The sequence below is a fragment of the Mobula birostris genome, chromosome 23 (assembly GCF_030028105.1).
Source record: "Mobula birostris isolate sMobBir1 chromosome 23, sMobBir1.hap1, whole genome shotgun sequence".
NCBI classification, from domain to species: domain Eukaryota; kingdom Metazoa; phylum Chordata; class Chondrichthyes; order Myliobatiformes; family Myliobatidae; genus Mobula; species Mobula birostris.
The window spans coordinates 51,310,625-51,323,780 of record NC_092392.1 but is presented as its reverse complement, the minus strand read 5'-3'; the positions used below and the strand labels follow the sequence as shown (position 1 = coordinate 51,323,780).

Here is a 13,156-nt window from a genome sequence, read left to right as displayed (position 1 = left end):
CCTCCTATTTTTTGCTCTATTATATGCCCTCTCTTTGGCTTTTATGTTGGCTTTGACTTCTCGTCAGCCATGGTTGCATCTTCCTGCCTTTAGAATATCACTACTTCTTTGTAATGCATCTATCCTGCACCTTCCAAATCGCTCCCAGAAACTACAGCCATTGTTGTAATGCCATCATCCTTACTAGCGTTCCCTTCAAATCAATTCTGACAGCATCTCTCTCATACTCTGGTATTCCCTTTACTCCACTGTAATACCGATACATCTGACTTTAACTTCTCAGATTACAGGATGAATTCTATCAGATTTTGATCACTGCTGCCTCAGGTTTCCTTTACCTTAAGCTCTCCAGTCAAATCTGGTTCATTGCACAACACCCACTTCAGAATAGCCGATCCCCTAGTAGGCTCAACCATGAGCTGCTCTAAAAAGCCATCTCACAGGCACTCTCGAAATTCCTCCTCCAGCAACCCAGCACCAACCTGGATTTCCCGATGTACCTGCACATTGAAATTCCCTGTGAGTATCTTAACATTGCCTTTTGACATTCATTTTCTATCTCCCAGTGTAATTTGTAGACCACCACTTCTTTGGTGTATACATTAACTCCCATCAGGGTCTTATTACATTTATAGTTTCGCTCTAGCCACAATGACTCTACACCTTTTGATCCTTTGTCATCTCTTTCGAATGATTTGATTTCATTTCTACCATGAGAGTCACCCACCCCTTCCGCCTACCTGTCCATCCTTTCAATACAACGTGTATCTCTTGGTGGTTAAACTCTCAGCTATAATCTTCTTTCAGCTACGATTTAGTAATGCACACAACGTCAGACATGACAATCTGTAACCGTGTTTCAAGTTCATCTACACTATTCCATTTCTGAAATGACCCAAATGACTTTAGGTCATTTTTGAAACATTTTATTTCACTCCTACTCATTTTCCAATTATCAACTGGCTGAAGAACTAGGCTTGAGGAAGATACTCCCTTCTATGGAATTTGTCTGTACTTCTTGCTGCCTCAGTAAAACAGCCAGCATAATCAAATACCACATCCACTGGGCCATTCTCTCTTCTCCCCTCTCTCAGCAGGCAGAAGTTACAAAAGCCTTAAAGCAAATATCACTAGGCTTAAGGACAGTTACTATCACTCTCGAACAGATGTCTTGTACAAAAATATGGACTCTTGGTTTCACAATATACATTATGATCTTGCATTTTGTTGCTTAACCGCATTGCACATTTTTCGCTTTTACACTTTATTCTGCGCTGTTACTATTTTACTTTCTTCTAGCTCAATGCACTTACTGTGTAATGATTTGATCTGTATGAATAGCATGCAAGATGAACTTTTCACTGCATTTTGGTATATGTAACAATAATAAACCAGTGCTAATACCAACGCTCATCTCATAGGCAGACTACTCCAATAGTGAACTTCAGCAGGAGTTCTAACGAATGTTAGGAACGCCTTTAATCCTTTCTGAAACAGTTCTGTAGGAATAAGTGCACAGCTTGAACAGCATTTCATTATTTCTCAGAAGCTAAGTATCTTGTTTAACTTCAGCCGTAACACAGCAGCCACTTCACTCAAACACGAGGAATTCTGCAGATGCTGGAAATTCAAGCAACACACATCAAAGTTGCTGGTGAACGCAGCAGGCCAGGCAGCATCTATAGGAAGAGGTACAGTCGACGTTTCAGGCCGAGACCCTTCGTCAGGACTAACTGAAAGAAGAGCTAGTAAGAGATTTGAAAGTGGGAGGGGGAGGGGGAGATCCAAAATGATAGGAGAAGACAGGAGGGGGAGGGATGGAGCCAAGAGCTGGACAGGTGATTGGCAAAAGGGACATGAGAGGATTATGGGACAGGAGGCCCAGGGAGAAGGAAAAGGGGGAGGGGGGGAAACCCAGAGGATGGGCAAGGGGTATAGTCAGAGGGAGAAAAAGGAGAGAGGGAGAAAGAATGTGTGTATATAAATAAATAACGGATGGGGTACAAGGGGGAGGTGGAGCATTAGTGGAAGTTTGAGAAGTCAATGTTCATGCATCACTCATTGAGTTCTGCCACAATCTCAAAGAAAAAGGAAGAGGAAAATTAACAACTTTCTAAAGATTAAAGTATAGCTTTATTTATCACATGTACATTGAAACATATGGTAAACTACAGTCATTTTGCATCAACGGCCAACAAAGCCCAAATATGTGTTGGGGTCAGCTCTCAAATGTTGCCAGGCTTCTAGCACCAATACAGCAAGCCCAGTAGTTACTAACCCTAACCCATACAACTTCGGAATGTGGTACAAAACTGGAGCACCCAGAGGAAACCCATACAGTCACGGGGAGAACACAGACAGTGGTGGGAATTGAACCCCAATTGCTGATCACTGAACCTCTAATAGGATAATGTTAACTGCTATGATCCCCACAAATGTATTTTTTCTGTACAAGAACGTATTGTATCTAATTACATATCAATAGAGAACTAAATCACTTAGAACAGCGGTCCCCAACCACCGGGCTGCGGACCGGTACCAGGACAGAAAGAATGTGCTACCGGGCCGTGAGGAAACGATATGAGTCAGCTGCACCCTTCCTCATTTCCTGTCACGCACTGTTGAACTTGAACATAGGGTTGCCAACTGTCCCGTATTTGCCGGGACATCCCGTATATTGGGCTAAATTGGTTTTCCTGTTTTCCCCCCGCTAAAGTAGAGCGTTCCTATGAAACCTTTCGTGCCGAGATGGCGTGAAGCGAAGAAGCAGTTACCATTAATTTATATGGGAAAAATTTTTCAGTGTTCCCAGACCCAAAAAATAACCTAACAGATCATACCAAATAACACATAAAATCTAAAGTAAATAACACTGACATATAGTAAAATCAGGAATGATATAATACACAGCCTATATAAAGTAGTAATAATGTATGTACAGTATAGTCGGGAAGATGAAGGCAAAACCGATTTGTGGTGGAAAAAAAATCGGCACATCCGCGCATGCGCACGTCACGCATGCACACACAGGTGCCCGCGCAAGGCTTCATGGTCATGGTAGTCTTTCCTGGGGTAAAGTGTCCCGGGATTTGACCGCTACTTTTGTCCCTTATTTGGGAGTGAGAAAGTTGGCAACCCTAACTGTAAAAGACATGTTGAGGTGAGTTTAACCCTACTTGAACACCAGTCCGCAAGAATATTGTCAACATTAAACAGGTCCGCGGTGCAAAAAAGGTCGGAGACCCCTGACTTAGAAAGAAAGCTGAGTGATAGAAGGAGCAATGTAATTAAGTATACTAAAGAGATCATCAAAAAATACAGTTAACATCTTGTAATGAAGCAATTTTCTTTTCTTAAAAGTATACAGTTTATTGACAAAAGCATTTTTTGTGTAAGACATAGCCTTGTAAAATGGGTCAAATATCTCTGGTTAAAGTGCTCCCATAAGATACACATGAAAAAGGCATTGACACACTGTATTTTACAAATATAAGCATGTAGTCATGAACAAAAAGAAGGCTATAACTTAGTCAAATGTCAAAAAAGCTTTTTAGTTTGTGGACAACAGGAATTCTGCAGATGCTGGAAATTCAAGCAACACACATCAAAGTTGCTGGTGAACGCAGCAGGCCAGGCAGCATCTGTAGGAAGAGGTGCAGTCGACGTTTCAGGCCGAGACCCTTCGTCAGGACTAACTGGAGGAAGAGTTAGTAAGAGATTTGAAAGTGGGAGGGGGAGGGGGAGATCCAAAATGATAGGAGAAGACAGGAGGGGGAGGGATGGAGCTAAGAGCTGGACAGGTGATTGGCAAAAGGGATATGAGAGGATCATGGGATGGGAGGTCCGGGAAGAAAGACTGGGGGGCGGGGGCCCAGAGGATGGGCGAGGTATATTCAGAGGGACAGAGGGAGAAAAAGGAGAGTGAGAGAAAGAATGTGTGCATAAAAATAAGTAACAGATGGGGTACGAGGGGGAGGTGGGGCCTAGCGGAAGTTAGAGAAGTCGATGTTCATGCCATCAGGTTGGAGGCTACCCAGACGGAATATAAGGTGTTGTTCCTCCAACCTGAGTGTGGCTTCATCTTTACAGTAGAGGAGGCCGTGGATAGACATGTCAGAATGGGAATGGGATGTGGAATTAAAATGTGTGGCCACTGGGAGATCCTGCTTTCTCTGGCGGACAGAGCGTAGATGTTCAGCAAAGCAGTCAAAGCGGAACAAGTGTTACACATGCCCTTACACTTCCTCCCTTAACACCATTCAGGGCCCCAAACAGTCCTTCCAGGTGAGGCAACACTTCACCTGTGAGTCGACTGGGGTGATATACTGCGTCCGGTGCTCCCGATGTGGCCTTTTATATATTGGCGAGACCCGACGCAGACTTGGAGACCGCTTTGCTGAACATCTATGCTCTGTCCGCCAGAGAAAGCAGGAACTCCCAGTGGCCACACATTTTAATTCCACATCCCATTCCCATTCTGACATGTCTATCCACGGCCTCCTCTACTGTAAAGATGAAGCCACACTCAGGTTGGAGGAACAACACCTTATATTCCGTCTGGGTAGCCTCCAACCTGATGGCATGAACATCGACTTCTCTAACTTCCGCTAGGCCCCACCTCCCCCTCGTACCCCATCTGTTACTTATTTTTATGCACACATTCTTTCTCTCACTCTCCTTTTTCTCCCTCTGTCCCTCTGAATATACCTCGCCCATCCTCTGGGCCCCCGCCCCCCAGTCTTTCTTCCCGGACCTCCTGTCCCATGATCCTCTCGTATCCCCTTTTGCCAATCACCTGTCCAGCTCTTGGCTCCATCCCTCCCCCTCCTGTCTTCTCCTATCATTTTGGATCTCCCCCTCCCCCTCCAACTTTCAAATCCCTTACTCACTCTTCCTTCAGTTAGTCCTGACGAAGGGTCTCGGCCTGAAACGTCGACTGCACCTCTTCCTACAGATGCTGCCTGGCCTGCTGCGTTCACCAGCAACTTTGATGTGTGTTGTTTTAGTTTGTGGATGTCATCTGAACCCAGAGAATAAATTTCAGGTTTTTGGTTTTGTGATGTTTACCAAATAATGAAAGCTAGGCCAACTGTAGTTGAATGGTGATGGAGTTAATTAATTGGAAACTACAAACCTATTGTTATGCAATCATTGCAAAATGACATCACAAAAGGAAAAAGAAGCGGTTTTTAGTTTGAAGGAAAAATTGTCGGCACTCTAGACCCATAATATGTAGAGCAGACATGGGCTTGGGAATTCTTATGGTTGTATTACAAAGGGCCTTTGCAAAACCTAATGAAGGAATTGCAGAAACCTATCGCCCAGCGTCAAAAATCTACCAACATAAGTTACCTTCACTTCCCAGTAGTTGTTTGGTTGATTACCTTAAAGGTTAGAATTTTTCACAGACTCATATAGGGAATAATGTACCTTCAATAAGGATTTCTGCCTCCACCACCTCTACAAGTGACTTCTAGATCCAGAGTACTCCTTGCAAGAATCTTTGTCCGAAATTCCCTTTAACCTTTCTACCAATTAATTGAAATCCATCGTTTGTAATGGCTAATCATCATCCTGTTGATCCTGTCAAGACCTCAAAGAATTTTGTATCTCTCAAAAAAATCTCTCCCTCCCCTCCGCCCCAATCTTCGTTACAAAGATCTCCAGATGAGTCGGTTTAGAACTATGAATCCCCAGTCCAGCAACATCCTCATAAATCCCACAGTATACCTGTACAGTTGGTAGAACTGCTGTTATCCATTATCTTGTTCCCATTGGACCAATTTATATTCCAATGCAACATAATGTTGCTTGGATTATCTAGGGTTTTACTTACAGGCACAAAAAAATTTGTCAACAGCTTTGATAAAACTTACTGTAACCCTGTATCTCTCCTCATAAACAATAATTGGACACAACCTTTTATTAAACCTAACCATGGCATTTGTTGCAGGCTAAACAGTACCTTTGTAGATACTGATTCAAGTTGTTCCTCAAAGGTTCTTCCAAAAGCTTGTTCGCCATTAAAGTTAAAGTGACATACAAGTAACATACCTCGAAGACCAAAACAAAATATCAGTTCCTCAACTCTCAGACAGTAAACCAAATAAAATTGTTCATCTTTAATGCTGAAGTCGATCTGGTCTCTTCAATTAGGGCCTGCTTCAGTGTGAGTGGGTCCACACCACTCGGTTCTTGAACGTGCAGAAGAATTCATTTGTTGGTTGACAGCAAGACATATGCTGCATTCCATTTGACAGTGCTGTGCACACCCAGGAGGCACTGTGCACATGCAAAACATACACATGGAGGCTCTAAGCCAAATTTCTAGGAATGCAGGTCACTCATGAAAATAATCCAATTATGCTTAATAAACATGTTTATATAAAATTTATTAGCATAGCACACAAAATATTGTGATGCACAAACATCCTGCTCCTCTCTCCAGTCAGTGAATCACAGTGTACCACGTGAAAGCATTGTAGATGACTGCACTGGAGAGGCTTGAGGAACCAACATTAGTTTATTTTATACAATACATAGCAAACCCTCCGCAAAAATAAAATTTGTCACACCTTCCCTTCTCTAACTTTTATCTCAATTTTTTTTGCCTTATTACAACTAATATTTTCTCATCTTCTTTGGCTCTTTGTGCAAAACTCGCCTGTCTTAACAACTTGAATTTAATTCAAGGGCCACTAAAGTAGTAAAATGTTTCCCTGTGCTTCAGAGAAGCATTTTCAAGTGAAATTTCTACTGAGTCACAAACATAAGTTAATGGCAAAGAAAATCTTAAAGGATAGATAGAAGATGGAGATGTTTACTGAGGATTTCCAGAGCTCGATTCTTAGAAGCTGAGGTAAATGATATGTCAATCAAACTGAGGTTAAAAAAGAATAGAAAAAACAAAAGCATGAAAAGATTTGAGGACAAAGATGAGTATTTCAAAACTGCTGAGCTGTTCAATCAGAAGTCATGGTAACAGACATAGAAGGAAGACAAGGTTACTTTAGGTAAAATTTTAACATTAGATCAAGATGTAACACAGTACAAGATGGATTAGTGCCACAGATAGGAAACAAACTAGTTGTAATTAAAACCAATGTCCATTTGTTAATCCATTCTCCCCCCCCCCGAGTGACAGAAGATAACTTTGCAATCTCCACATCCTGGTAAAAGCACTTTAGCAAATTGGTCTGTGATATTAGAGATCAAAAGCTGGGATACATGGCTTCTACTTAGGTGATGCAGTTGTTTACAAGTATATGGGTACTGATCCTGAATATGGGTCATAAAGGCTGTCTTTGTATTTGTGGCCGATGCATTTGAAGCTGATGGATTTCATATCTTACGCATGCATCAAAAACTTGTACTCTACTAATCAAATAAATGCTTTATCAAGTAACCCAAGAGCACCATCCAAAGAAAAGTGTAGGAAAAATAAATTATAAAGGGAAAATATAGGTCAACAAACAGAACAGATGTATAAACAGAAATAGCTGAGCATTAGTAAATGTGGCCCAAAGACTAATACATTGGAGATACCAGATGTGCTGGCATCTGGCAGACAGTGATGCTACTGAGGTGACTTTCTGGTGACAACTTGACAATCAGAAATAATTGGACAGTTCTACTGAAGTGGATGTCTGAAAGAAGATGGTTGAGGAGAAAGACATGGTTAACCATATCAAATTCTGTGAACCAATTGAGAAAGACGAGGATGGATAGTTTACGTTGGACAATTCACACAGATAGCACTCTGTGAATTTGAAAAGAGATCGTTGGAATTACGGAAACTTAATTGGAGCGGTTCAGGAATGAAGGCCAAGTATTTTTGGAGAAAACAGTACATTAAAGCACTGGGTGATAAAACTGGTGATTGACTAACCACTTGGCAGGACAAGAGGGATCAAAGATGACACTAGTCAAATGGAAATGTATGTAGGAAGAGAGCTATTGATAATAACAACTATAATACGTGTAGAATGGAAAGTTACGTAGGCTTTTAGAACAAGGCAAGTGTGGAGAGAATAACGCAAACAACAGGAATTCTGCAGATGCTAGAAATTCAAGCAACACACATCAAAGTTGTTGGTGAACGCAGCAGGCCAGGCAGCATCTCTAGGAAGAGGTGCAGTCGACGTTTCAGGCCCATACTGCCCGGCCTGCTGCGCTCACCAGCAACTTTGATGTGTGTGGAGAGAATAAGTTCAGTTCAAGAGAAATTAAATTGCGGGAACAGAACCGGAAGGATTCTTACTGAAAGCTTTATATGGTAGGCTGGGGCAAGGAGGGAAACAGCAGATAAAGAGATTTGGATCATGATAATCAATGACAAATCCATACTTTAACAGTTTATTGATAACAATATGATTGAAGATGGCAGGGAGAGTGGTTTAAGAAAAGAGCTCAGAATAGAGAAAGTTGGGAGAAGGGTCAACTTTCCATATTAGGATGAGCAGCTGCAACATGAAAGCAGAACCCAATGGTGTTTATTTTTATGTCTTCCCTTATTTACTTCATGATCCTCTCATTTACTTAGTTAACTTCAGCTTACTTCACATTTCAAATACTTCCTTTTTCTTCTCTCTATCCTGGTATTCTTTTCATCTGTGGCAGAGACTGATTGCTCCAAATATGATGACAGCAAATTGCCTTAGCTTGAAAGCAAGTAAAGTCTGTGCCCAGGTGTGAGAGTGACTGCGGAACCACAGGGAAATGTGAGGACATAGCTGCACGCTGATAGCATGGCTAAGGGCTGCAACTTTCAGGAAAGGGGTTTAGAGGGGAGGGAACATGAGTAACTTTAAAATCTGAGGTCAGAAGGGTGTGGAGACATGTTTGATATTATTGGTCTGTGGTACCATAAGGGTTGTACAAGTCAATCATTAACAATCAACTAAGATCGTGTTGAAAACTGAAAATCAGCAATGATTGAATGGTGGAGCAGACTCAATGGTCTGAATAGCCTACTATTATTTACATATTTCATGTTCTTACGAAAGGCAGGAAGAATACCACTGAAGGACTAATCTTAATGCATTGAATCAGAATTTTCAGCAATTAGTCACAATCAATTTTGCACCTTGATAAAACAAGGTACTTTTTTGAAATTTTCTCTATCTTTTATCAACAATTCTTCATTCAGTCTTATAGTGGCAATTCAACTGAGAATCATAAATGCTAAAACAAACCTAAGAAAGAGATGGCTAACTGGCAAGCTGCAAGAAGATTATGTGCCTAGCTAACAAACTTAAAATGTATCTACCATTAATAGAGAAGGAGGAGAAGATGGTGGCGCGACGCAGTGCACGCAGCCTCTGCGGTGAATGATATCTGTTATCTGTCAAGTAGGGGATCGTGCACAATTCTGATTTGATGGAGGATACGGAGGAATATCTGGAGAAACTTCTGAAATGCCTGCTTCGCTGCCGCTGCTGCTGTAGGTAACCTGAATCTCCGGAGCAGAAGGCCCCGAATCCTCGGCTTTGCTTGTTTCGGCGGCCGGGGCTAGGTCGAAGGCGCTCAGCAGAGGATGGCACTCGGAAGGCAGTATCGGAGGGGCTGGTCGGAGGCTTGAAGTTTTTGGATGGATGGACTCGGTGTCGGCTGCTTCCAAGGCATCGGCAGTTGTTGGTGCCTGGAGGTTTATGGCAGGGAGTTTCTCCCTTTGCCGCCTGCTATCGGGGACTTGGGAGTCGATCGATTCGGGACTTTGAGACTTTTTTTTTACCATGCCCATGGTCTGTTCTTCATCAAATTATGGTATAGTTACAGCAGTGCAAAACAATATGTTATAATTATGTGCTTCTGTGAGTGATAGTCTTTGGTTTGTCCTGTTTTCTGTGATATCCCTCTGGAGGAACATTGTATCATTTCTTAATGCATATATGCATTTCTAAATGACAATAAAAGAGGACTGAATGTTCTCATAATCTAAATTACAAAACTCTCGTATGACTCACCGTTTTCCCTTGCAAGTTCTCTGTTGTGAGAGTCTGTACAGGTAAACCAGCTGGCATTGACTTTCTTTCAGGTGGACAGTTAATCTGGAAAGTGTAGGGTGCAGATAGAAATTTATGTCAGTAATCATTTGACCACCTTTGCCTTCATTATAAATATTAAACCCACTGGAAACACAGGAGCTCTAACCCAAGAGGATAAGCAGTCAGCCTGCACCCAATCCCTTACCAAAGTTTCATAGTGCATGTGCACATTCTCCTTTTAATACTTCAAATATTGATTGTTCTGTTATATTTTCCAATCTTAGTGTTATTGTTTAACAAAATAAGTAACTCTTGTGTAACAAATTAAACAGAACCTAAAGTACTTCCAACTTGAAAACAAATATTTGCACCATTGCAGAAAGAAATGTCAGCAGCCATATTAGTTTAAATTTTTACCAACATGATTTCCACTTATCAAAAGACAATCATGCAAACAGTTTTTCTTGGAATCGAGGAATATGGCTGTATCCTATGTAGTAAAATAGAAGTAAACTATTAGCAGCACTAAATTCTCAACTTTGAGAATGGTGTTTCACAATGAATGGCAAAAATCAACAAACTGATTTACCCTGTTAACAGGTGTTCTATAACGCCGAGACTTAATGGAATCAATTGTCATGTCTCCTCTTAAAACAGGTGGCGAAAGCTCCAATCTGGATTCCATGTTGTAGGATCTTAGGGGAGAGTATACCTGATACGGAGCCAGTGAGCCATGGGAAGGTGATGGAGGAATTGAGCGTGATTGGTCAACTAGATTCACCATAGCGAGAGGAGCACCATGTCTGCTAAGTGTTCCATGTTTATTATAAACTTGCCGCTGCTGCCATTCGTATAGCTGCCACATGGTATCATCTCGCACTGACTTCCGCTTTTCTTGTGACGAAGGTGCTCGAATTACTCTGTCGTAGGCAGAAGGCATCACTGTGCAGACACTGTCAGTTCTTGTGCTGCTATGACGAGGCAATGTTCTGTAACATGGCATGGCCTGAGTCCGATAACTTGGCAAGTTTCTTGGTAATGTCTGATAACAGGTGACACTATCAAAGAAACAGAAATTTCTTTAATCAGCTTTAAACTGTTCTACTGATACCCCCAATGTCATAAAGCACTTTAACTTAATTTGTTAGAATCGTTGCCAGTGAATTTTTCACAAAGGATCTCAGGGCTTTGGAAGTTCTTCCTCAGAAAAGGATGAAAGAATCTTTTTGGGTAGATGAGAATCCAGAGATGAGATTACAATCCCATCAGCCATGATCTTATTAAATAGTGGAGCAGTTTTGAAACATGTGTCATTGATTCTACTATATTTCACTGTGTTCTACTGTGAAAGCCCACATGAAGATGAATATGGTGACATATACAGTGCCTATAAAAAGTGTTCACTTCCCCCCCATCCCGGAAGCTTTCATGTTGTATTGCTTTACAACATTGAATCACAGTATCACAGTGGAGTTAATTTGGCTTTTTTGACACTAGTCAACAGAAAAAGACTCTTTTGCTTCAAAATGAAAACAAATCTCTACAAAGTGATCTGAATTAATTACAAATATAAAACACAAAATAATTGATTGCATAAGTATTCACCCTCCTTTAATATGACACACCAAATCATCACAGGTGCAGCCAATTGGTTTTAGAAGTTATATAATTAGTTAAATGGATATCTGTTTTTGGAGACCTGAGTGTACTCAAGGTGCTTCAATTGATTGTATAAAAATACACCTGTATCTGGATGGTCCAACAGCCAGTGAGTCAGTCCCCTGGCAAAAACTACACCACGAAGACAAAAAAAAACCACTCCAAACAACTCCACAAAAAGATTATTGAAAAGCACAAGTCAGGAGATGGATACAAGAAAATTTCGAAGTCACTGAATATCCCTTGGAGTTAAGTCAATCATCAGGAAATGGAAAGAATATAGCACAGCTGTAAATCTGCCTAGAGCAGGCCATCCTCAAAAACTGAATGACCTTTCAAGAAACAGACAAGTGAGGGGGGCCACCAAGAGACCTATGACAACTCTGGAGAAGTTACAAACTTCAGTGGCTGAGATGGGAGAGACTGCGCATACAACAACCGTTGCCTTCACCAGCTGTAGGTTAATGCTAGAGTGGTAAAGAGAAAGCCACTGTTGAAAAGAACTCACATGAAATCTTGGCCAGAGTTTGCCAGAAGACATGTGGGAGACTCTGAAGTCAGGTTCTATGGTCTGATTAAACCAAAACTGAGTATTCTGGCTATCAACCTCAACGCTCTATTTGGCATAAGCAGATCACCAAAAACACACCATCCCTACCTTGATACATGGTGCTGGCTGCCTCCTGCTGTGGAGATGTTTCACTGCAGCAGGCCCTGGAAGGCTTGTGAAGGTGGAGGGTAAAATGAATGCAACAAAATACAGTGAAATCCCGGAGGAAACCCTGATGTATTCTGCAAGAGAACTGTGACTTGGGAGAAGATTTGTTTTCCAGTAAGATAATGACCCCAATCATAAAGCCAAAGCTACACAGGAATGGCTTAAAAAACAACAAAGTTAATGTCCTGAAATAGCCAAGTCAGAGTCCAGACCGCAATCTAATTGAGAATTTGTGGTTGGACTTGAAAAGGGATGTTCACTTATGATCCCCATAAATCTGATAGAGCTTGACAGCTTCGTAAAAAGAATGGGGAAAAATTGCAGTGTGCAGATGTCCAAAGCCAATAGAGACCTATCCACACAGACTCAAGGCTGTAATAGCTGCCAAAGGCGCATCTACTAAATACTGACTTGAAGGGGATGAATACTTATTCAATCAATCATTTTGTGTTTTCTATTTGTAATTAATTTAGATCATTTTGTAGAGATCTGTTTTCACTTTGATACGAAAGTTTTTTTCAGTTGATCAGTGTCAAGAAAGCCAAATTAAATTCACTATGATTCAATATTGTAAAACAATAGAATGTTAGAACTTTCAAAGGGGTGAATACTTTTTATAGGCACTGTCCGTACCTTAATAATAAATCTACTTTGAACTTTGAACCTATTCCAAGATTGTTTGTTCATATGCTTTGAACCTAACGGCATTCATCCCAAGCACTAGTGATGATTTTCTAACATGTCTAGCTTCTGGAGCACACCAAGCAGATTGAAATGTTGCAAGTGTTACATT

At 41.2% G+C, this 13,156-nt stretch overlaps 1 protein-coding gene across 7 annotated transcripts in view; it reads right to left on the bottom strand.

Moving 5' to 3' along the window:
• plekha5 (pleckstrin homology domain containing, family A member 5) overlaps positions 1-13,156 on the bottom strand; it is a 298,352-nt gene that overhangs the window by 65,040 nt on the left and 220,156 nt on the right. For all 7 annotated transcript variants that reach the window (XM_072241807.1, XM_072241799.1, XM_072241801.1 and 4 more), the window contains 2 exons: positions 10,576-11,044; positions 9,966-10,049 (listed from right to left, as the gene is read on the bottom strand). In XM_072241807.1, coding sequence (XP_072097908.1) covers positions 9,966-10,049; positions 10,576-11,044 — 553 coding nt within the window. The remainder of the gene's footprint in view (positions 1-9,965; positions 10,050-10,575; positions 11,045-13,156) is intronic.